We start from the raw sequence: 26,363 nt of genomic DNA on the forward strand, positions 1-26,363 counted from the left end.
GGGGTCATTGTCCTGTTGAAAAATAAATGATGGTCCAACTAAACGCAAACCGGATGGAATAGCATGCCGCTGCAAGATGCTCTGGTAGCCATGCTGGTTCAGTATGCTTCAATTTTGAATAAATCCCCAACAGTGTCACCAGCAAAGCACCCCCACACCATCACACCTCCTCCTCCATGCTTCATGGTGGGAACCAGGCATGTGGAGTCCATCCGTTCACCTTTTCTGCGTTGCACAAAGACACGGTGGTTGGAACCAAAGATCTCAAATTTGGACTCATCAGATCAAAGCACAGATTTCCACTGGTCTAATGTCCATTCCTTGTGTTCTTTAGCCCAAACAAGTCTCTTCTGCTTGTTGCCTATCCTTAGCAGTGGTTTCCTAGCAGCTATTTTACCATGAAGGCCTGCTGCACAAAGTCTCCTCTTAACAGTTGTTGAAGAGATGTGTCTGCTGCTAGAACTCTGTGTGGCTTTGACCTGGTCTCTAATCTGAGCTGCTGATAACCTGCGATTTCTGAGGCTGGTGACTCGGATAAACTTATCCTCAGAAGCAGAGGTGACTCTTGGTCTTCCTTTCCTGGGGCGGTCCTCATGTGAGCCAGTTTCTTTGTAGCGCTTGATGGTTTTTGCAACTGCACTTGGGGACACTTTCAAAGTTTGCCCAATTTTTCAGACTGACTGACCTTCATTTCTTAAAGTAATGATGGCCACTCGTTTTTCTTTACTTTGCTGCTTTTTTCTTGCCATAATACAAATTCTAACAGTCTATTCAGTAGAACTATCAGCTGTGTATCCACCAGACTTCTGCACAACACAACTGATGATCCCAACCCCATTTATAAGGCAAGAAATCCCACTTATTAAACCTGACAGGGCACACCTGTGAAGTGAAAACCATTTCCGGTGACTACCTCTTGAAGCTCATCAAGAGAATGCCAAGTGTGCAAAGCAGTCATCAAAGCAAAAGGTGGCTACTTTGAAGAACCTAGAATATAAGACATATTTTCAGTTGTTTCACACTTTTTTGTTAAGTATATAAATCCACATGTGTTAATTCATAGTTTTGATGCCTTCAGTGTGAGTGTACAATTTTAATAGTCATGAAAATACAGAAAAATCTTTAAATGAGAAGGTGTGTCCAAACTTTTGGTCTGTACTGTATATATATACACTGCCAGCCAGGGAGTATACTGACTGCTGATGAGTGCGCTAAGCTGGAGTACAAGAGATATTCACTGAGGAAAGTGCTCTACAGCAGCACAACAGTCAGTCAATGTGCTCATTGGTCAGCAATGTGACTGTACTAACATTTTATGCGCTGAGCGCTGCTGAGTTACTAGTAGAGATAAGTGGCACCTATTATAAGGGATAAACAGCTCTGCATCCTAGTGCAGGAGACTGATAAGCGCTTAGCGCTAGAATGGAAGAAGGAAGCTGCCTACTACTCCAGCACTGAACCCTCAACAAATTAGCAAGCAGACCAGTAGGCAGTGGGTCCCTTGGTTTAGCTACCGGCACAACTTTTCTCTATCAGTACTTGTAAACAGTGTTCAGTGCATAGAGTATTAGTAGTCACAGTGCCGGCCAAGACTGACTGACTGCTCTGCTGTTTGTTAATCTGATGAGAGTTGAGCGTTTATCAGTAGCTCAGCACACAGTCAATGTGATCTGGCCTGAACTATGACTAAACTAGTACTACAAGCGCTGAACACTACTTACAATTACTGGTAGAGATAAGCTACCTAATGTAAGGGACAAATACTGCTTTGTTGAGTGCTCTGTGCTGGACTGGTAGAGAGATTCTATGAGGAAAGCCTTCCACTCTTCTAGTGCTAGTTGATCTTTAGAAACAGAGCAGTCAGTCTCTTGAATGAGCAAAAATTCCCAGAGTGGAAGCTGTTTTATCTGTAAAGAGGGGATCAACTCCATATTAATGGCTACGAATATAGAATGTAAAGTCATAAAGACTCCCGTACATGTAATGTATAGGTATCCCAAAACGGAATAGTTATGAATGTGTAGACAAAATATTAAGTACTAAATAGTTATACAAAGCAGTGCTCTTTTAGAACATCTGTTTTCTAACAAGAAAAGTCCATTTCGTTGCTTTCGTCATCCAGAAAAGGCATGAATATGGCTGAAAAATCTGCACTGGAAAAATATGGCATACTGCTTGAATGGTGGGTTATTTTTTATTAAAAACACTGATAAACTTTGTTGCCCACATCAATTGCAGCCTATATTTTTTACAAAAACAGCATCATAATATCAAGTACAATTTCTACATGCATGTAACAATAAACTTCAATACATCCAAGTAAGTACTCAAGTAGTTAATTTATGAATGAATGATCAAAGAGGTTCAAAACAAATAATGTGTGGAGGAAAGGCAATTCTGGCAGCTAAATAGGATGTGGTTCTTTACAGTTAGAGCGGTCAGACTGTGGATTGTCCAAATGCAAGAGGTACAGTTAGGTCCATATATATTTGGACAGAGACAACATTTTTCTAATTTTGGTTCTAGACATTACCACAATGAATTTTAAACAAAACAATTCAGATGCAGTTGAAGTTCAGACTTTCAGCTTTCATTTGAGGGTATCCACATTAAAATTGGATGAAGGGTTTAGGAGTTTCAGCTCCTTAACATGTGCCACCCTCTTTTTAAAGGGACCAAAAGTAATTGGACAATTGACTCCATGGCTATTTCATGGACAGGTGTGGGCAATCCCTTCGTTATATCATTCTCAATTAAGCAGATAAAAGTCCTGGAGTTGATTTGAGGTGTGGTGCTTGCATTTGGAAGGTTTTGCTGTGAAGTAAACATGCGGTCAAAGGAGCTCTCCATGCAGGTGAAACAAGCCATCCTTAAGCTGCAAAAACAGAAAAAACCCATCCGAGAAATTGCTACAATATTAGGAGGGGCAAAATCTACAGTTTGGCACATCCTGAGAAAGAAAGAAAGCACTGGTGAACTCATCAATGCAAAAAGACCTGGGCGCCCACGGAAGACAACAGTGGTGGATGATCGCAGAATAATCTCCATGGTGAAGAGAAACCCCTTCACAACAGCCAACCAAGTGAACAACACTCTCCAGGAGGTAGGCGTATCAATATCCAAATCTACCATAAAGAGAAGACTGCATGAAAGTAAATACAGAGGGTTCACTGCACGGTGCAAGCCACTCATAAGCATCAAGAATAAAAAGGATAGACTGGACTTTGCTAAAAAACATCTAAAAAAGCCAGCAAAGTTCTGGAAGAACATTCTTTGGACAGATGAAACCAAGATCAACCTCTACCAGAATGACGGAAAGAGAAAAGTATGGCGAAGGCGTGGTACAGCTTATGATCCAAAGCATACCACATCATCTGTAAAACACGGTGGAGGCAGTGTGTTGACTAGGGCATGCATGGCTGCCAGTGGCACTGGGTCACTAGTGTTTATTGATGATGTGACACAGGACAGAAGCAGCCGAATGAATTCTGATGTATTCAGAGCCATACTGTGTGCTCAGATCCAGCCAAATGCAGCCAAACTGATTGGTCGTCGTTTCATACTACAGATGGACAATGACCCAAAACATAAAGCCAAAGCAACCCAAGAGTTTATTAAAGCAAAGAAGTGGAACATTCTTGAATGGCCAAGTCAGTCACCTGATCTCAACCCAATTGAGCATGCATTTCACTTGTTAAAGACTAAACTTCAGACAGAAAGGCCCACAAACAAACAGCAACTGAAAACCACCGCAGTGAAGGCCTTGCAGAGCATCAAAAAGGAGGAAACCCAGCGTCTGGTGATGTCCATGAGTTCAAGACTTCAGGCAGTCATTGCCAACAAAGGGTTTTCAACCAAGTACTAGAAATGAACATTTTATTTACAATTATTTAATCTGTCCAATTACTTTTGGTCCCTTTAAAAACAGGGTGGAACATGTTAAGGAGCTGAAACTCCTAAACCCTTCATCCAATTTTAATGTGGATACTCTCAAATGAAAGCTGAAAGTCTGAACTTCAACTGCATCTGAATTACTTTGTTTAAAATTCATTGTGGTAATGTCTAGAACCAAAATTAGAAAAATGTTGTCTCTGTCCAAATATATATGGACCTAACTGTAGTAATGGCAGATACTATACCAGCATTTAAAAAGGGCCATATGCTTTCCTCACAACAAATAGTATTGTGGATTATCAATAATCTAGTAACAGAGAATCTATAACTGATGGAGAGAAGTTAAACTTACCCATGACTTTTTTTCAACCTATTTAATAGCTTTGCACTTATCATCTCATTAAAAGGGAAAAGTGTGTATCAGTTTATTTTCAATAATTCCTTCTAATATGAGCTTATTAGCATAACTAGACTTGTGTTATATCAAAGATAAAGAAGCATGTCTGAAAAGTATTCACAATAGACTAAATACAGTCTTTATGGCACTTACTGGTGTCCATGACCCATATCGCCACTGTGCATTCTTTTGTATTTGATCTATGGGGGAGATAGTTGGATATACGCGAGAATGTGTTGGACAAGGAGATCTTTCACAGTCCTGTAGATACAAGACTAACATAAATAAAAACAATAGTAACATATTAAAACAGTGACTTACATATGATACAATAAGGCTGTGTGCCCACGATGCGTTTTTTAAGCGTTTCCGCAGCGGCAAAAACGCTGCAGAAACGCTTAAAAAACGCATGGTAGAAGGCCTGCCATGTTCCCCAATGATAATCCGCATGTGCTGTGCACATGCTGCGGAAATTTCCGCTGCAGATCATCATTGCGGAAAAAAACGCAGCACTACAAATTATTTTGCGGAAGTGCTGCGTTTTCGCCGCCAATGACTTGCATTAGACCGCATGGATTACGCATCACTGTATATGTAGATGCGCATTCCATGCATTCTAATGTGCGGATGGTACCCAGGTCTAGAGGAGAGGAGACTCTCCTCCGGACCCGGGTATCATAGAAACTGTGAAAAAAAGAATAAAATAAAAAATAAATTAGATACTTACCTTCTGTCGGCCCGCGCTGCGCTCCTCCTCGCATGCCGACAGTTCACGATGTACTGAAGGACCTGCGCTGACGTCAGAGTCATGTGACGGGTCACGAGACGCTGACATCGGCAGGTCCTTCACTCTGGGCGGTGAAGCAAGACAGCGCGGGCCATCGGAAGGTAAGTATATATTTATTTTTTTATTTTTTTACATTCTCTCGGGTCACACTATATAAATCCATGCTGTTTGCATGGATTTATATAGTGTGACCAAGTCGACAAGCACTTTACAAGTGATGCTAAAATCGCTTGGAAAGCGCTTGTCAACCCGCATGCGGAAATGCAAGTGAAGAACGCTTCACTTCCGCATGTCCCTGGCAGGAAAACGCATGTACAATCCGCATGCGTTTTTTTCTACCAGGGAGATGCAGAAACGCTCAGGAAAAAATCCTGAGCATTTCTGCATCGTGGGCACATAGCCTAATGGTATATTAAAGCAGAGGTTTATAACCTCAGGTGGGAAGGACAAGTTTAATACAATAAGTGTTACGTAAATTAGTGTTAAACGGTTAATTAAAATGTTAGAATTATTACAATTTGCAAATAGTTACTGAAAGTACAAATGAGTAAAAAGCAAATTTAATTTGAACAGCACCAACTGGAATGATTTCTATAGTCCAGATTGTACACTGCTCAAAAAAATAAAGGGAACACTTAAACAACAGAATATAACTCCCAAGTAAATCAAACTTCTGTGAAATCAAACTGTCCACTTAGGAAGCAACACTGATTGACAATCAATTTCACATGCTGTTGTGCAAATGGAATAGACAATAGATGGAAATTATTGGCAATTATCAAGACACCCTCAATAAAGGAGTGGTTCTGCAGGTGGGGACCACAGACCACATCTCAGTACCAATGCTTTCTGGCTGATGTTTTGGTCACTTTTGAATGTTGGTTGTGCTTTCACACTAGTGGTAGCATGAGACGGACTCTACAACTCACAGAAGGTGCTCAGGTAGTGCAGCTCATCCAGGATGGCACATCAATGCGAGCTGTGGCAAGAAGGTTTGCTGTGTCTGTCAGTGTAGTGTCCAGAGGCTGCAGGCGCTACCAGGAGACAGGCCAGTACACCAGGAGACATGGAGGGGGCTGTAGGAGGGCAACAACCCAGCAGCACGATCGCTACCTCCGCCTTTGTGCAAGGAGAACAGGAGGAGCACTGCCAGAGCCCTGCAAAATGACATGCAGCAGGCCACAAATGTGCAGACACGTGCACAAATGGTTGGAAACCAACTCTATGAGGGTGGTATGAGGGCCCGACGTCCACAGATGGGGGTTGTGCTCACAGCCCAACACCGTGCAGGATGCTTGGCATTTGCCACAGAACACCAGGATTGGCAAAGTTGCCACTGGCGCCCTGTGCTCTTCACAGATGAAAGCAGGTTCACACCGAGCACATGTGATAGACGTGACAGAGTCTGGAGACGCCGTGGAGAGCGATCTGCTGCCTGCAACATCCTTCAGCATGACCGGTTTGGCAGTAGATCAGTAATGGTGTGGGGTGGCATTTCTTTAGAGGGCCGCACAGCCCTCCATGTGCTCGCCAGAGGTAGCCTGACTGCCATTAGGTACCGAGATGAGATCCTCAGACCCCTTGTGAGACCATATGCTGGTGCGGTTGGCCCTGGGTTCCTCCTAATGCAGGACAATGCCAGACCTCATGTGGCTGGAGTGTGTCAGCAGTTCCTGCAAGATGAAGGCATTGAAGCTATGGATTGGCCCACCCATTCCCCAGACCTGAATCCGATTGAGCACATCTGGGACATCACGTTGCACCACAGACTGTCCAGGAGTTGGCAGATGCTTTAGTCCAGGTCTGGGAGGAGATTCCACAGGAAACCATCCGGAACCTCATCAGGAGCATGCCCAGGCATTGTAGGGAGGTCATACAGGCACGTGGAGGCCACACACAATACTGAGTCTCATTTTGACTTGTTTTAAGGACATTACATCAAAGTTGGATCAGCCTGTACTGTGTTTTTCCACTTTAATTTTGGGGGTGATTCCAAATCCAGACCTCCATTGGTTAATAAATTTGATTTCCATTGATGATTTTTGTGAGATTTTGTTGTCAGCACATTCAACTTTGTACAGAACAAAGTATTCAATGAGAATATTTCATTCATTCAGATCTAGGATGTGTTATTTGAGTGTTCCCTTTATTTTTCTGAGCAATGTATTTGTAAGGGTATATTCAAACCCGCAGTTTTATTTTCATACTTTTTTTTGGTGCCATAATTATGAAAAGAGATAAAAAGTAGATGTTACACAAAACTAATTGTATCTGATTGTGTAAATGTGAACAAAATCACTTCTGCAAATGAGCAACATCACCAGACAACAGCTAGGGAGACTGAACAGCACATGGTTCTACACAGACTGACTTTAGCACAAATTATTTATTGTTAACTAGCGTTGCAAAAGTGCACAGTACAAGACAGATACTTGCCTGACTATCTGTAGGCCTTGAAGCTGCATTGCATTCACGTTCGTCCATAGAAATCCCATAGGTTCCTGCGCTGCATTTCACTGTGCGCAATTGATAGCCATGTCCACAAGTAACCGAACACTGTTAAAGGACATCAAAGCTGTCATTATAAAACGAACATACATGTCTTCTTTAAAGCTGTTTCCATGTAAATAGGTAGAGTCATACTTACTGCTACATTAGCAAATATTAATATTGTCAAATTAATTTAAAAGGAAATTCAAGCATATTGCCATATATTTATATAAGCTAACCTAGTAGAGCATTGAATATATTTTGTCCACTGGTTTAGCAGTCTATACACCTAAACACCAGTTTAATATGTTCAGACACTTAATTATTCTGCAAGGCCACCTTTTTTCCACCTTGTACTAAACACTCTGATAAAACTCTGGTAGCTTCTGAATGCTGTAATGTTTACCTTTTTTTTCATCAGAGACGGGGAATCTTTTTTCTGCATAGGGCCATTTGGATATTTATACCGTCCTTCTGGGCCGCACAAGTTGCGCAATAACTCCGACCACAAAATACGTTCTGACGCTAACACTGGTGCCAGGATGTAATCTTTCTCTGCATATTCCTCAGAGCTCAGTTGTGAACATAGCGTGTGTGTGTTCATAGAGCAAGAAGAAATTAATGGACCGGCGGCTGGCAAAGTACAGCTGCCGGCCCAAGCACTGTGGACCCTGGGAATCTGCCCGGGGGGCGGATAAAAAGTCATCGAGGGCTGTAAACGGCCCACGGGTAGGGGTTTCCCACCCCTGCTTTAGATACTGGTGCACCCACTGAGTTTTTGAAGCAGAAGAAACTTCAGGAAAACGCCAGAGATATCTTTCCAGAAGCATCTTTTTTGGCATAGTTGTTGTCGTTTTTGTGATGCCTTTTTGTTTAATTGTATGTGCAAACTATTGAACGAATTACAAGCAGAAGTCGCCTGAAGAATGGACAAGCAACTTCTTTTAGCTGCCTTGTGACTTCAAAAGCCTGAAACAGTTAAAAGAGGCTCAAAAAGACTGAACATACGCACAGCAAGTCGTTTTGATATTGCAGTGCATACGTTCATTCTTTTTACTATTTTCTAAGTGCTTATTCAGGCAGATTTCAGGCGGAACCCACCTTAAAAAGACGTTCTGTGCAAATAACCTAATACTTCAGTGGTCAGAGCTCAGAAAGTGTAGTGTAGCTAGATATATTGCTTTAATAGTCACGGTCATTTCAATAAATTTTGCATAAAACAATAGTACATGTGACTATAAGAAATTTTTATTCCATTTTATCAGAGAAATAGGCTTCTTTTACCCCGTACATCCAGAACTCATCAGTTATTTTGAAAAACAGATAAAGTCCTGATAGTTCATTGACACATCAGATTACAACTGCCTTCTGAGTTTATGAAAAAAGTTACAGTTACTCTGCTCGGTACTGCTGTATGATGTCCTCCATGCTGCTGCTGCTTCTCAAGCCAGTATATGCAGTGTATGGGAGTCATCATAACAGTAGGTCTCCTTCCACTAGCTCATAGACAATTGAAATGATAAATATAGCCTGCAGAGGGGAAAACTGGTGAAAAAGGCAGAATACAAGGTACATAATGGACAGAAATAGTGTTAGTCCTCATTTATACCCATGACAGCAAATTTTGAAAAGACAACTGCAAAGAGTATATGTTGACCTCCATACTGTGAAGTGTTTATCCTCTAAATTTACATTTTTCCTCTCCATACTTGCTGAATGTCTGCACTTTTTCTCCTGTGCTAGCAGCTGTGTTGTAAGCTAAGTCAATCAGATATTTCTTCTTACGGCTCCTTACTACTCTCTCCTTCTTGCTGTTTCACCAGAGCATTGAGTAGAAAATTGCTTCTGCTTCCCACTCCTCCTTGTGTTTTATTTACTGCATTGCTCCAGACATAGTTTTGATTTTAGATGAAGGCTTATTTTTATAGAAATATACAATTTATTGCAATGTTGTATGTATTTACGTGTTCGTATGTCATACTCAATTATGTAAAAAATGTATTGACATAAATGCTACGTTAAACATTGATTTGTATTACGGTAAATATATTGTTTCCATTTTTTAGATTACAAATACTCACACAAATTTATTTCCTTTGCACTTACTTGTCCCCAAGGTCCAACATGCCAAAAAGCACATTCCTGAAGCTCACAAGACATGACAGACTCAGGTTTAATGTCTGAATTACAGTAATTGTCCTTCACATGTTCATCATTCAATATGCATGTTATATGTCGTCGCCTTATGCCTTTTCCACATGTCACAAAACACTTATGAAATCGGGAAAGAAAAAAAGAGATTAATACATTAGTGTCCAAAAATGTATGGTTACAGTACTGCTACAATACAAGTTGACTTATTTATTAGTTACTACATTTAATGGGCACATGACAAAAGATTCATGCATATTTGGTGCACTGTAGACGTTTTCAAGTAACATTACACCACCACTTGTTTGCCCTTATTTTACACCAATTTTCTACACCAAAAGTTCAAAAATGAGTCAATGTAAAGTTAGCCCACACTAATTTTAGACAAGACTATCCCCCTGCACACACTATTGATAGGAAAATAGTGAGCAAACAGCATAATTACCTCACTCCACTCACTGGTAGTCCAAGCAGGGCATGAGTGTTCATTGCAGCTGCGGGTTGCTACTTTTTGTTCTTCACTACATTCTCTATCAGCCAAACGATGACCAAAGTTGTTAATACAATAAGCTTCCCGAGTCTGCACTCCCCTTCCACAGCTCTGCGTGCACTACCATTTACAAACAGAAAAATATTCACAACTGTATATTACTTCCATGAATGACAAAATGCTGCATTGACATTCAATAACTTATTAAAGGGAAGCTGACAGCTGATACATGCTGCCCGATCCACAGTCAGAATGTATCAGACACTGTATGATATTAGGCTCCGGCATTTCAGAGAAAGACATACTTTGAAAGCTGGCTGGGAACTCTACCGCACTGGAGACCAGTCGGGAACACCGGACCCCAGAGGCTCCTTCTCACCCACTCTCCATCTCCATGAGTGACAGGTCTCTCCCTATACACGCACGCCAGCAGAGACTTGTCACTCAAGGGGAGAAGCGGCTGGGAACACACCTGTCTGACTAGTTTCAGAGTCAAACATATATAGCTGAAATCATACAGCCAGTGTCAGGGATCAGGCAGCATGTATAATCTGTCAAGTTCCTTTTAAATACTCTGATTATACAATATACATGATAATGGTCGAACCGAACAAATAAACTGGGCCTCAGATATATCCTTCTGGAGGAGGGTGGCTGTGAATTATAGCCAGGTTTAATTAAAACTCAGATTACAAATGTTTAACCTGTTTTACATAGCAGTGGTACTGATGAAGGAAGGGAGTTCCCTTTATAACTTTAACACCAAGGCTGGTGTATTTTTACTGGCGTAACAAAAGTCCCGGAAGCCCTTTTTCCATGTCAGCATTACAATCTGCACTGATCATCATGCAAAAAGAGTTAAACAGTTCCCTGTAAAAACAGATGTCAGCTGTTTGAAATAGATTTGTCTTGGGATCAATATATATTTAGCAGTTGCACTGAAAAGGTTGAAAGTCGCAGTCATTTCACAGAATAGCAGAACATAATCATCTATATTTACATCAGAATCATGTAATTCATGCAGATTTTGAGGTGGACTGTCCATGGCATAAAGTTAAGTCAGTAGGAACCCACTAAACAGATGTTTGTGCATTTTACATGGAATGACTTTAATGTAATGCCATAAAAGAAATCAGATATTACATTAAAAAAGTAAAAAGCTAAAATACTGCAATAAATTTACAAGCAAATATAATAATGATGTAAAAAAAAAACAACTCCTTTTCTTGATGAGTAAAACTGATAGTAAAAAACATTCAAATTAAGTGCCCCAACGCCAAAGGACATACACAATAAGGTTAAACAGCAAAACTAAATGAAAAGCTATAGTGGAACTGCATTTTTATGTATTTCTCCATGATAAAAATCCAAATAAATATAACATTAACAAATATGTACCAAAAGAATGTCTAAAAAAACTGACAACTAGTCTTACAAAAGAACCAGAACATTGCAAGTTAAGTAGCTGTAAAAATAGAGAAGTTATGGCTGATATACTACTGTTCGACAAAAATTATGTGGCCCATTAGACCAAAACTGTCTGGGACCAATAGGGGTTAATTAAAACTAAGGTAACAAGGCTTAGTAGAACTAATTGGCAGTTGACACAAAGCGCACCTGTCAGCAGGATTGTGCTCGGTAAACTACATACACTTTTCAGGTGGGTGACATTACACTGATTAATATGATACCTTGGTTGATGAAATCCATCCTGTGGGTCTTGTGTAATCTTTACTTTCAGTTTGCAGATAATGATATGATTGTGCTTCATGGCGGCCTGTAGGGGACGACTATATGGTGCTCTGCTTACATATTCATCTATATGCTCTTATGACTGCTCACTGATCATTCACTGACATGCATCCTATTTTACCTAGCCCCGCACTACTAGATGCTTTATGTAAAATAGGAGGCAGGTCAGTGAAGGCACAGTGACCTGTCATAAGAGCATGCAGATGAATATGTAAGCAGAGCACCAGATAGAGTGCCCCCCCACAGGCCGACCCGAAGCACGAGCATATCATTATCTCCAAACTGAAGGTAAAAATTATACAAGAACCACAGGATGGATTTCATCAACCAAGGTATCATTTTAATTTGTGTAATGTCGCCCACCTGACAGTGTATGTAGTTTACGGAGCACAATCCTGCTGACAGGTGCGCTGTAACACCTTTCTATTGTGACCCCCATTGGGGACAGTGATGATGATGTCAGTAAAGTGCTGTAGAAATTAATGGTGTTATATAAGCATAATAAAGTACAAATAGATAGACTGGAGACTATCTGTTACTTACATAATATGCATTGAAGTACACCTTTTTTTTGCTACCAACTACCATGCAAAACTATATGACAAAAACCCTTCTTACCTGTGCCCATTCTGAATATCGCCAGCTGGCTGAAAGACAGTTTCCATGGCAAGGTTCCCGGACTGGAGGCTTAGGCTGGTTCATGCAAAATGTATCTTCCACAGGTGTGGTCAGACTCCTTACAGAAGAATATTTTATACAGCGAACATCCAGTGACCGATGTCCTGGTCCACACTGTGATGAACATTCACCTTTGCTAGTAACATACCACCTTTAGGTAGAAACCATTAAAGAGAATATATTCATTTTTTCATGTGAGCTTCTTTCTCGTTACTAACGAAATCACAATTTCATACAATGACTGTAGAGTTAAAAAAGCAAGCCTTTGCTAACAGAGAGACTAGGCAAATGAGTTATAGTGGATAGGAGTCATCGCAGATCTGAAACAGCATAAAGGGCAGTCAAATGCATATTCTATTTCTTGTTTTGCCCATAAGCAGAGGCAGAACAGTTGTCAGCTTGCCACTGGTGCTTCGTATGCAGTAAATATTTTTTAAAGGAAATGGCGGGGAGCTTGGCATCCTCACAGATCTGCATGCAAATTACTGCAGCATACAATTGCTCTATCCACATCATGTTACCATCTTGTTTGAGATTTGTTGCTTTTTAAATGCATACTTCCAACAGCAATTTTGCTGTCAAAAATACCAGAAAGCAGATAGCAAATGATGCATGTATCGATTAGAATTTTTTTTTTTAAATATTTCTAATTAATTCCATTTTGCTCCCTAACGTACTATTATGTCAGGAGCTTCACAGAGGGCGAGTGCCAGCAATGTTATACAGCCAGTATCTGCCTTCTGTTTAACCATCCAAATGCTGCTGTCAAAGACTGACAGTGAGATTTAAGTCTTGTGCTGTGTGGCATTGGATCATTGCCCTTCCCCCAGTGATATGATTGTGGAGTGCCACTGGGTCACGATAGCAGTTGGGTGCCTGCCACGGACTAGGCTTCATAAGAGATCATTAATTATCATGTAAACTACATTACTGAAGTAGTGCAGTATGTAGAACAAGTGATCAAACAGTTGCAGCTTCAAGTCCCTTGTAGAAACTAAAATATAAAGTGAAAAGTAAAAATACGAAATGAAATAAAAATAACATAAAAATTCGAATCGCCCCAATTTCACTATCTAAAAACAAAAATTGAAAAAAAAAAGCATATTTGATAGATTGGACTTTACAGATGCGCTGATACAAAAGTATAAACTTATTTTACCCAAAAAATACATGCTAGAAAGAAAAAAAAAATCAATGACCAACATTTCCATTTTTGGGCACTGCACCACAATGCAATACAAAGTGATCAAAGCATTATGCATACCACAATATGGTACCCATAAAAACTACAACTTGGCACACAAAAACATGCTCTAATACAGCTCCATTGATAGAAAAATAAAAAAAACTACAACTCTGAGAAAATGGAAACACAAGTCAAGTTTTTTTAAGGGTCATTTTTTTACCACACAATGAATAATGTAAAAATGACCATTTCACCTCACTAGTAATTGTTTTCTGTTTTTTCAGTACAGTATTTTTTACTTTATAAGACGAACTTTTTTCCCCCCAGATTTGGGGGCTAAAAGAGGGGTGAGTCTTACAAAGCGAAATCACTTTACCCGCTGCGTTGGAGTGGGGTTCCGAAGATGCTGCGGAGGCAGGAGATGCTGCGGGGTCCCGGAGATGCTGCGGAGGCAGGACGGGGTGTTCGGAGGTGGCTGCGGGCCCCATGCTGTCTGCTGGAGGTGTTCGGTGGTGCGGGGACTCCGCTGACATTTTGTGGCAACCAGAGCCCAACACCTTCAATACTGTCCTATGCGGTGGACTCCGGGAAAATGGCCGCCAGAGGCGGCGCATGCTCAGATTGAGATCTCGGCACCGAACACCCTGTCCTGCCTCCGCAGAATCTCCGAGACCCGCAGTATCTCCTGCCGCCGCAGCATCTCCTACCTCAGCCAGCGGCAACCCTGGGACCCCGCTGTACCAACGCCGCCCCCCCAGGTAAGCTGATTATAATACGTACCAGTTTATTAATTTTAATGTTTGTCACTCATTAAGTCCATGCCTCAGAGACTGCAAGCTGTTATTAAAGCCAGAGGTAGTGCAACAAAATACTAGTGATGTATTGGAGTGTTCTTTTGTGTGTTTGTTTTTCATGATTCCATAATTTTCCTCAGAATTGAGTGATTCCGTAATTTTTTCTCTCTGCTTGGTCTGAAAAAAATTACCCTTACTGAGTACCACATTTTTTTTCTTGATTTATTTTAGTGTTTCTTAAAGCCATAAAGTTGCCATTTGAAATGAATTAAATCTTGTGCCATGTCTGTGATCTGTTTTTTATTCAACAACATTAAACAACTTAATGAACATCCTCCGAGCCCAGTGATTCCAAAATATTTGCCAGGGGTTGTATATACACATATATGCCTAAAAAATCCAACAACTAGTCTTACAAAGGAACCAGAACATCACAAGCTAAGTAGCTGTAAAATAGAAAAGTTATGGCTACTACTATTAGGCAAAAATTCTATACGATTTAGATTTACCTTAATTGGCATTCTGTGTTACACAATTCAGTAATAGGCTCTGGTCGAGACAAATATTCACATTTTTGATCAGAGACAACAGCTTGGTCACTTTTACGTTGGCAGATTATTTTTCTTTTCCGAACACCTATATAATTCAACACATATTCAACACATATACATTTTATTTATACATTTATACCGAACTTCAAAAAGACCATGGTGTTCTAATTTGTAATTTTTGCATAAAATGAACAATATCCTGCACATTAAATCTTTAATAATGAAAGAAGAAAGGATGTTAATCATGCAAATAAAAGACTGGATACTACAGTTTTAACATTTTTCCACAATAACAGCTTTTATCAGGTTATAAAGAAAAACTTACCTTGACATATGTTGTTGCAGTCCTGCCATGGCCCATACTTGCCCCAAGAAAACTGGTTGACTTTATCCTCAATAGGAATATTGAATGTATACCGAACATCTGGATTGTATAAATTTCCAACACATAAAATCTGGAACCAGATTGATTCAACAACAATAGTAAATATTTTATGTAAAGCTAAACTATACTACTAAACATAACAGCAATGAATACAATAAAACATATGTGTAGTTATCTAAGAAAAATTTCCATAAGTTTCTATAAAGTGATGAAAGTGTTGAGATTAAGATATGTCTGCCTTGACAAATCTAGTCAAAACATGTGCCGCATAGCATAACACACTGGAAACTTTAAAAGAAAGTTTTCTTGGTATAAGTGCACTCACAAGCTTAAGGGCTCTATTGGACTTGGAAAGAGTCCTTTTCTCCCTTTTCCCTCGTCATTATAGCACCAGTTTTCATCACCTGTAATCCAGAAAGAGGGAAGATGAAGATTGGACCAGCTCCTTCGGAGGTGAAAATATGCAAAAGAAAAGAAAGGATGACCCTTTCCAAATCCCTCCAGAGGCTATATGTCTCCAGCAGAACCCTTAACTTCCTGAATGGTATTTTCTAATCAAAATTTTGTAATAAATTTTAATATCATGCTATGTATTATGTTTCAACAGGCAGAAAATATCTATTTTAAGTGTATTTTACACAGTTCTTTTAAAGGATTCTAAGACTATCATTAAATCGGAATTAAACCAATAAAGTGAGTATTCTCATTGGGCCACATGTACAGCTCAATGTCCAAAAATTAATATTTCAAATTGTGCAACATTTTGCACTAAAATTTGTCTGTTGTCTTTCCACTCCAAACAAAAAAGTTGAGACTAGTCAAGCTGTAAATGTACTTTAAGTCTCATTTATCAAACATTATAGGAGTATTCCCATCCAATAAAATGATCACTGTAGGTCCACTTAGATGTGAATTCCCGAATAAAGAGGTGCAAATGTATAGCAGCTTTCAGAAAGCATAAAAATAAATTACAATGGTAAGACAAATGCACCAACTATATTAAGAGGTGTGCAGCTTTTAATAAATTAGGTGCAAATATCTTTAAAATAAAAGAGGCACAATAAATATAATAACAGAGTTATACTGAGGAAAAGACAAACTGCAGTTCCTAATTTCTTAGTTACCTGAAGAATTAAAGCTTCCTCCAGACGGTCAGTGCAATTTAATCTTTCTATTACATTGTCCGAACCACTATACTCCAAAACAGCACCTCTGGTATTGATTTCTCTTTTAAACTTGCTCACTATAAAATTTCCATTAAGAACAAAGTTCCCTTGACCATCTGAAAGCGCTGAAATAAAGCCCGACAATATGTTAGATATGGTAACATAACTGAAAACACTAGGTTTGCTATTGATTATATATAATTAGCTTTTCTAATAACTGCAGCTTCTGCTATATGGATTAGTTCTGGCAGACAGTATGTGATACAACTGCACTTACAAAACTGTGAACCACTACAAATGTTTTCTTACACTTACCCAGGTAGTTGTCATCATCTGGTCGACCAGAATAGCTATGCTGATGAACATCAATGTTTGTTGCCCCAGAAGGGATTTTCACAATAATATTATATCCTTGAAAAAGCAAATAAAACAAAATGGTATTATATGTTTCGTACACCTAGATTATTTCATGAATGAAACACTAAAAATGCTGTAGCCATTGAATACTCTTATTCATGACTTCAACATACTCACAATGAAGTCAGCATACAGTGAAATCAACATACAATAAAGTCTATGAGGCTCTACTCCCCTCTTTGTACTTTCCATAGAGCAAAGCAGCTTTTGAGCGATCGGTGGGAGTTTAAGGAACTGGACCCCACCAATCTCCTGCATATGTTAGGTAGAGCCTATTATTAAAAAAATAAATAAATAAGGCCAGTTCCACACATTCATGAAAAACAGACCATTTTTCCATTGGAAGATCTGACCAATCTGTGGGTCTCCCGACCAGAGCTTACTGCTTTATAGGCAGGTGTGGAGAAATCTGCCTTAAAGGGAATCTGTCAAAAGGTTTTTGCTACCCTATCTGAGAGCAGCATTATGTAGGCAAAGAGACTCTAAATCCAACTATGTATGACTTAGTTTACTTGGTGCAGCCGTTCTGACATAATCAGAGTTTTTTGATTTCACAATGCAGCAAAGCAGAGAAAGCTGCTAGGCCCACACCAGGCTCTGTATTTACATTGTCTGTAGACAGTAAGCTGCTTATCTCAGGAGAGATAATCCCAAAAAATATTTTTAGCCCAAAAATTTCAAGAGCACTTCCATATAAAGCATTATAAACCTATAAACGACTTGGAAGATTAACGCCAGTATAATAAAACATGGAGTTTTTATTGACATATATTTAAAATACAACATAAAATACATAAAAAGTGGGAAGGAAACTAGAACAGAAAAGAACTACACAGGCCAGTTATATAACACTAGATGGTGGCCCGATTCTAATGCATCGGGTAATCTAGAATATGCATGCGGCCGACCGGGCGCGACTAAGCAGCGAACCAGTGTTTAAATGGGTTGTGTACTACTTTAAATTAACTTCACAATGTATTCCCTCGGTGCCCCTAATGAATTTTGTCATTACGTCATGTTGTCAATCCTGCTTGTGACAACATTGTTGACGACGCACAGCCAGCACGTAATTCTCTCGCCTGCAGCCGGATCTTGCTTCCGTTTACATCACGACTATTTGCGGTTGCAGCCAGGGGTCTGCAGTTTCGCGCACCACAGTGAATGACGGGCTCTGGGCGGGGTTATCCCTCATCGTGTCACATCGAGCATCCACAGCGCGGTCTGTCAATGTGGTTTGTATGGCTCCGTCATTCCTCTAATCCTGGTTTGTATGGCTCCCTTATCTTGGATTGTACGGCTTCCTCATCTTAGCTTGTATGGCCTCCTTATCCTGGTTTGGTATGACCTTCTCATTCCCCCATCTCTACAGCACAGTTCAAAAACTAAACCCTAATCCTCACCTTGTTTCCTTTTCTCTGCTCCAGTGCTGTCTGTCCTGTTTTCAGCAGCTCCTCGCAGGATGTGAGGCACAGCACGCGCTCTCAGATACTGCTGTGATTAGCTGCTGTCCGTAGATTCGCTGCTTTCTACGCCGGGACTAAGTGCGTGGAGAGGCACAAATCTGCATTCACTTTAGTAGCACATGCTGCAGATGTCACTATGAAGATTTAACAATAATACAATGAATACACAAAATAATACTTTATTAACTATTATTGGTTATAGAACTTAATACAACTGAACAAAATTATTAAACAGATGATCAAAATATATAAACTATTCCATGAATATGTAACAATATTTAACAATAAATCATCGGACAAAAGAAGTACGACCCTAGAATATATTTCTTAACAATATCAACCTAAAATATTTTTGTACACAACATTTTTGGTGAATACTTTTGGACTATCTCTTAGCAACTTTCCTTGTAAATGGGTATCCAAAACTTGCACCTTGACATTGGATCTCATTTTAACTCTTGAAAATGCAACATAGAGTTGTCCATGACCAAAAACGGGCTCCGGTAAATATATGCCAACACGGTGTAGAGTTTGACTTTGTGACTTGTTTATTGTCATGGCAAATGCTGGTTTTACTGGAAACTGTCGACGTCGAAGCCTAAATGGAAGACCGGTGTCTGAAGGACATAAATCAATGCGTGGAATGAACACTTCGTCTCCTTTTGCAGATCCAGTGATCACTGTTGCTTGAATTATGTGGGAATGGAGTCCAGTAACAATAAGGCGAGTTCCATTACATAGGCCATTTCTTGTATTTAGATTCCGCAGCAACATTACGATTGCTCCAACTTTAAGTTGTAGTCTGTGGGATGGCATTCCTGATGGCGTAACACTATTTAAAAATTCAACTGGATAATGCTCTCGTTCATCTTCATTGTCGACATCCACCGAATCATCACTTTTGTACAATTTATACTCTCCAGGCATTCTATCCATCACACGGGAATTTAGCAGAGCTACGTCATCGTTCTTGGGACAGAGAATTGCATAGGAAGAGGCCCTCTCAACACTGCTTTGGTCATTCACATCTATTTCAACGCGTTGTCCAAAAACATCACTTACGATGCAGTCAGTGCACAACATGTCTTCTGGTATTTCAATAATGTCTTCTCCAAGGTTATATTCATTGCTAAGTTCACAATTACCAAGTTTAAGAAGCCAGTTGCTGTACTCTGGGTCAGAAGATCGCATGTTGTTAATTAGTTGGAGTTTATTAAACTCTTTCCAAAGGTCTGATATTTTTAAGGTTGACTCGATAATATTTGTTCTTGTTCCATTTGGTACAACTGGAAGGCATTGCCTAAAATCTCCGCCAAGGACAAAAACTTTACCTCCAAAAGGAATTTCATTTTTTGTCAGCAATATTTGTAGTCATAACTTCACGCAGAAGTCTGTCAATTAAGCTCAAAGCATATTTGGGCGCCATGGTGCACTCATCAAGTATCAAAAGATTTGCACTGTTCAACTGTTTTCCTGCAAATGTGTCTTGTTTGATTCTGGAAACGGAGATTTCATTGACCGGAACTGGTATCCCAAAGAGTGAATGCATAGTGCGACCTCCTCTTAAAAGGTTTGCTGCAATACCTGTTGCAGCCGATGGCAATACGACTTTTCCTAACCCTCTAATGTGATGCATTAAAACTTCATAGAGGTATGTTTTACCGCTGCCTCCAGGACCGTCAATAAAGAAACATTTTGGCGTTGGATCGGCTTGGTTTTCTACAGCGCTCACAATAGTGTCATATGCAATCCGTTGTTCTTCATTTAAGGAGTTTTTCTTCTCTGTTGCCAACAATAATTCATAAGCTTCGTCATACTCTTGAATTTGTGCAACTTGACTTGCAGGCTGTGGCAAATTAAAATCTGAAAAAGTTTTTCCATGCAGTAGTAGGACATTTTGGACATCTTGCATAGCATAAGATCGCAATTGTGACAATTTCCACTTTTGTTGTGAAGACGTACGCAGTAATCTTCAATTATATGTTCTTTGAAATTTTTCCAAAGTTGAGCCGGATTTGTAGGCGGTCCAAAGACACAAATGTAGGCAAACAATTCACGAAGTTTCTTAGGCATATGTAGGGTAACTGCGTCTTCTAAAGTAAGTGTCCACATAGTATCATCCAATAGAAGTCCTAAAGCCAAAGCTGCAGCTTTAAATGTATCGTGCAATACTCCATTAACTGTTTTCAAATCTTTGTAACTTCTAGCTCCTTTGACATGCAGTAGTAACAGCCGAAGGCAATATCTTTCTTGATCCTTGACACTAACAGTATACATGCGTCCAATTATTCTGCTAAGTCCTCGTTGTCTTGGCTTCCAAGTTTTATTCCAAACGTAATGCTCAGGAATCTCTCGATACAAATACTGCCTAGCGTTTTCGTCACGTTGGTTCAGCAAAAACCATTCCATTAATGTTGACGTTGTGCTTAAATTTATGGAGACATCTTCGACTTGAGCATTTTCAAAGAAATAAAGCTGCTGTTGATTTGGTAAATGAATAACTAAACGTATAATGGCATGGGACTGTGAATGCATTGGAAATGCAAATATTCTCCAAGCAGCTTCTGGAGCACTGACATATCTTGAGTCAACAAACCGTGATGATTCATCGTGATTGACTGTTTTTTGTTGTATTTCGACATTAGCTTTGTCATGCCCCTTGTAGATGTACTTGAAAAGATATTTAACACTTTTTATTGAAGCGCAGATTTCAACGTTGATGTGACAGTTGTAGCGTTTTAATAAGTACGGGTTGTATGGAACTATCCATGAGTTATTTATAATCTTTTTGTTGTGTACAATGTTATCAATCAGTTGTCTCCGTTAGGATGGGTAGCCGTCCAAATCTTTAACAGTGTGTTGTTTCAACTGCTTTGGAAACCCTTTTGTACACTTTCCGTTTTCCATGCATGGACTTTTTGGATTTGCTCCACCGCATGGGCCGTAAACCATATTACAGATTACAATATTATACAATTCAGGATACTTTTCTTGGTTAGGAATTTCAGCCCACACTATGTTGTCAATTTCGTCCTCCGTGCAAAACTTGGAATCCGCATCTAAAATAATTAGTATATGCGCATGTGGGAGACCTCGTTTCTGAAACTCTATGACGTGTACCATTGCTACGACTGTTCCAAAAAGGCCTTTTTTGATGTCTTTAAAAAAGCTGCTGAGTTTTAGTCGAAATACGCGTGCAAGTAAGTCAGGCCTGTGTTCAACTTGCTGCCAGGGTTGTAGATTTTCTGTAATTTCCGGCCATTTAGGATTACAGGTCATTGTTAAAAATATGTCAGGTCTTCCATACTTTGTTACTATTGCCATTGCATCTTGATAACGCTGTTGCATGTTGCGGGGGCTACCTTCAAAGGACGACGGGAGAATTACTGTTTTTCCAATTGGAATTCCTTTCTGAATGGATTGTTTTTGCAAATGTTCTTGAAGAACGCAGTAGTCTTCAACTTTAAGTTGTTTTTGGTTCCTTCGTATGAAATTGAGCCGATTTGCTTCAATTTTAACGTATGCGTCTACTAAGTACTGTTGTGTCAGTTTCCCACCGTTTAAAATAGGATTGAAGTAATTTCGCACAGACAGAAGAAAACTGTAGTACTGTAGTTGTGTAATTATTCTTGAAGTTCCTTGCTGGTGTAGGTTTTCATGCCACCCTTGATCACCGCTTGGAAAGAATAGCGGATACAGAAGAGCATCAAGGTTGCTGTGCAAAATGCTAATCCGTTGTGTTTTAGGAACGAAAGGGTTGTTTTTGTCTGGCTTAAGATGGACTAATATATCTCTTTGAAAAGGAGGCTCTCCATCATCGTTTTGAAAAACAACTGCGACCTCACTTACACATGGTTTATTGTAACATCGGGGATCTTGTTGACGTTATTGTTTAATAGCCATGATAATAGAAGGCATTTCCGTCCCATTTTGTATAGCTCTCTGTTCCTCCTCAGCTTCAACGTCTTTTAGCATGCGATATGCGGCAGCAAATGGGCTGATTGTTTGTAAATGTACGGCAATTAGGTTCATCAGTTCTGCATTACACTTTTCATTTTCTTTTCGGTTCATCCTTTGTTCTGTAGCCTCATTTGGATCAAAGATGTATAATTGTGCAAATGTTGGTGGTTGTCCTAGTTCGGGGTGAAGTGTTCCAGTGCGGTGGTAGATCTGGCCATGAATTTTAAAACAATACGGTCCGAATCCAGGGGGCGGTACAATGTTGGCACCAAATGAAGCAAACGCATGAGAACTGTTGATACTTCTGATATTTTCCATAAAATTTCTACTGTGTTCATGCATTCCTTTCATCAAGTGCTCAAACAGATCTGAGTAGTGACATCTTGGTAGCATCACTTTTCCTTTTTGGCAGCATTGAGTAAACTGATTGTCAGATGGTTTTTCCTTGATAAAATTCATAGATTCGCATTTTGAACAAACTACATTCATCTTGCCACAGTAGTGTTGAATAATTATAGTTTCATTGTCTGTTACGTAACGTGCAAGTTGTTGAATGTTCTGCTGGGTTTGCCTTAGTTGGTAGAGCAATCGTTTTTGATAAATTTGTCGATCATGTTGTTCTCGGTTTGTCCTGGATTCTGGAGATTCATTCAGACGACATTGTCTATGGGATTAATCATCGTCTTCCTGTCTAGCCACAGTGTGTTGCGGTGTTTTCCGTTCCGGACGTTGTCTGTGAGATTCCGCATCCTGTGCTTGTCTGGCGGCAGTGTCTTGTGGCGTCTCCTGTTTCTGACGTTGTCTGTGAGATTCCGCATCCTGGGCTTGTCTGGCGACAGTGTGTTGTGGTGTCTCTTGTTCCCGGCGTTTTTGTTGAGATTCCGCATCCTGGGCTTGTCTGGCGGCAGTGTGTTGCGGTGTCTCCTGTTCCCAGCGTTTTTGTTGAGATTCTGCATCGTGGGCTTGTCTGGCGGCAGTGTGTTGCGGTGTCTCCAGTTTCCGGCGTTTTAGGTGAGATTCCGCATCCTGGGCTGGTCTGGCGGCAGTGTGTTGCGGTGTCTCTTGTTCCCGGCGTTTTTGTTGAGATTCTGCATCGTGGGCTTGTCTGGCGGCAGTGTGTTGCGGTGTCTCCTGTTCCCGGCATTTTTGGTGAGCTTCCGCATCCTGGGCTTGTCTTGCGGCAGTGTGTTGCGGAGTCTCCTGTTCCCGGCGTTTTTGGTGAGATTCTGCATCCTGGGCTTGTCTGGCGGCAGTATGTTGTGGTGTCTCCTGTTCCCGGCGTTTTTGTTGAGATTCTGCATCCTGGCTTGTCTTGCGGCAGTGTGTTGCGGTGTCTCCTGTTCTCGGCGTTTTTTGTGAGATTCGGCATCCTGGGCTTGTCTGGCAGCAGTGTGTTGTGGTGTCTCCTGTTCCCGGCGTTTTTTGTGAGATTCGGCATCCTGGGCTTGTCTGGCGGCAGTGTGTTGCGGTGTCTCCTGTTCCGGGCGTTTTTTGTGAGCTTCCGCATCCTGGGCTTCTCTGGCGGCAGTATGTTGTGGTGTCTGTTGCTCTCGACGTTGTCGTTGTCTTGCTGCTTCTGCTGCTTTTCGGTCTTCCTCCGTGGCGTATTTTCGCTTACGACCCATTATAAAACAGGAAACGTAAAGAAGTATCTCTTCAGCGCGCTGTCACTGCCAGAACGTGTTCAGTAAACCTGACTGAAGTCCCTCGCACAGTGTGACAGAAGTCCCTCGCACAGTGTGACCGAAGTCCCTCGCACAGTGTGACAGAAGTACCTCGCACAGTCTGACTGAAGTCCCTCGCACAGTGTGACTGAGAAAACCTGCTCAGTACGTTATGAGCAGCTTGTGAGTCACATGACCACATGGGCGGAGTTAGCCCTGCTATCTCCCGAAGGTGGCGTAGATATTTGAAATGTTGCGGTAATTGGCTGTAGAGCGCGTTTAAATTTGGCGCGAAAATCTGTGATTGGTCACGGGCGGCGTCCGCGACCAATCATAGAAGTGAGTTTTAAATCTCGCGCGCCGTGTTACTAAGCAGCGGACAGTGTGTTTGAATTCAGCGTTAAAATCTCTGATTAGTCGCGTCAGGAGGACGCGACCAATCAGCGTATCGTATTGGTGAGGACCGGGAGCGGCTGCCTGTGCGGATACTTACGCTCCGAGAAGCCGGGAGATGAGCGACTGCTCGCAGCAGAAGTATCCGGACCCGCAGCGCCGCTCCCCGTTCCTCCCTTCACACCCTAGCCGAATGGATGTCAGCGCCGCTCCCCGGTCCTCCCTTCCGCATGGATGTCAGCGGCGCTGCCTGTGCGGATACTTCCGCTCCGAGAAGCCGGGACATGAGCGGGCGCTGGCAGCAGAAGTATCCGGACCCGCAGCGCCGCTCCCCGGTCCTCCCTTCACACCCTAGCCGCTGATCTCCCCACAGTATCCGCATGGCGTTACAAAGGTCCGGACATTTTTGTTCAAAATCGCTGATTGGTCGCTGGTGCTGCCCGCGACCAATCACCGATTTGGGCGCCACATTTAAATATCGTCCGTGACCAATCACCGATCTTGGCTCCACATTTAAACACCGCTGTGCTGATTGGTCGCCGACGCTGGGCGCGACCAATCACCGATTTTGGCGCCACATTTAAATAGCGTCCGCGACCAATCAGCACAGCGGTGTTTAAAGGTGGAGCCAAGATTGGTGATTGGTCGCGGCCGATATTTAAATGTGGCGCCCAAATCGGTGATTGGTCGTGGCCAGCGTCCGCGACCAATCAGCACAGTAGTGTTTAACTTTTGCGGCAAGATCAGTGATTGGTCGCGGGCCAAGACCGCGACTAATCACCGATTTCTGCGGCACATTTAAATAGCGGCCACGACCAATTGGATGTCAGCGCCGCTCCCCGGTCTTCCTTTCACACTCTAGCCGCATGGATGTCAGCGGCGCTGCCTGTGCGGATACTTCCACTGCGAGAACCCAGGACATGAGCGGGCGCTCGCAGCAGAAGTATCCTGACCCGCAGCGCCGCTCCGCGGTCCTCCCTTGACACCCTAGCCGCTGATGTCCCCACAGTATCCGCATGGTGTTATAAAGGTCCGGATATTTTTGTTCAAAATCGCTGATTGGTCGCTGGCGCTGCCGGCGACCAATCACCGATTTGGGCGCCACATTTAAATATCGTCCGCGACCAATCACCGATCTTGGCTCCACATTTAAACACTGCTGTGCTGATTGGTCGCCGACGCTGGGCGCGACCAATGACCGATTTTGGCGCCACATTTATATAGCGTCCGCAACCAATCAGCACAGCAGTGTTTAAATGTGGAGCCAAGATCGGTGATTGGTCGCGGACGATATTTAAATGTGGCGCCCAAATCGGTGATTGGTCGCGGCCAGTGTCGGCGACCAATCAGCACAGCGGTGTTTGAATGTGGAGCCAAGATCCGTGATTGATCGCTGCCGATATTTAAATGTGGCGCCCAAATCGGTGATTGGTCGCGGCCAGCGTTCGCGACCAATCAGCACAGTAGTGTTTAACTTTTGCGGCAAGATCAGTGATTGGTCGCGGGCCAAGATCGCGACCAATCACCGATTTGTGCGGCACATTTAAATAGCGGCCTCGACCAATTGGATGTCAGCGCCGCTCCAAGGTCCTTCCTTCACACCCTAGCCGCATGGATGTCAGCGGCGCTGCCTGTGCGGATACTTCCGCTGCGAGAACCCGGGACATGAGCGGGCGCTCGCAGCAGAAGTATCCCGACCCGCAGCGCAGCTCCCCCGGTCCTCCCTTCCGCATGGAGGTCAGCGG

The 26,363-nt window shown here is 41.6% G+C and overlaps 1 protein-coding gene across 1 annotated transcript in view; it reads right to left on the reverse strand.

The window, feature by feature from the left end:
* Window positions 1-26,363, reverse strand: part of ADAMTS20 (ADAM metallopeptidase with thrombospondin type 1 motif 20) — a 342,835-nt gene that overhangs the window by 128,924 nt on the left and 187,548 nt on the right. The window contains exons 16-24 of the mRNA XM_073652029.1: window positions 17,037-17,132; window positions 16,680-16,846; window positions 15,496-15,625; window positions 15,129-15,255; window positions 12,580-12,790; window positions 10,165-10,329; window positions 9,675-9,839; window positions 7,515-7,634; window positions 4,445-4,552 (exon numbers count right to left, since the gene is read on the reverse strand). Coding sequence (XP_073508130.1) covers window positions 4,445-4,552; window positions 7,515-7,634; window positions 9,675-9,839; window positions 10,165-10,329; window positions 12,580-12,790; window positions 15,129-15,255; window positions 15,496-15,625; window positions 16,680-16,846; window positions 17,037-17,132 — 1,289 coding nt within the window. The remainder of the gene's footprint in view (window positions 1-4,444; window positions 4,553-7,514; window positions 7,635-9,674; window positions 9,840-10,164; window positions 10,330-12,579; window positions 12,791-15,128; window positions 15,256-15,495; window positions 15,626-16,679; window positions 16,847-17,036; window positions 17,133-26,363) is intronic.

This window comes from Phyllobates terribilis, unplaced genomic scaffold (assembly GCF_046119375.1).
Source record: "Phyllobates terribilis strain yellow unplaced genomic scaffold, ASM4611937v1 Scaffold_11__3_contigs__length_659146591, whole genome shotgun sequence".
NCBI lineage: Eukaryota > Metazoa > Chordata > Amphibia > Anura > Dendrobatidae > Phyllobates > Phyllobates terribilis.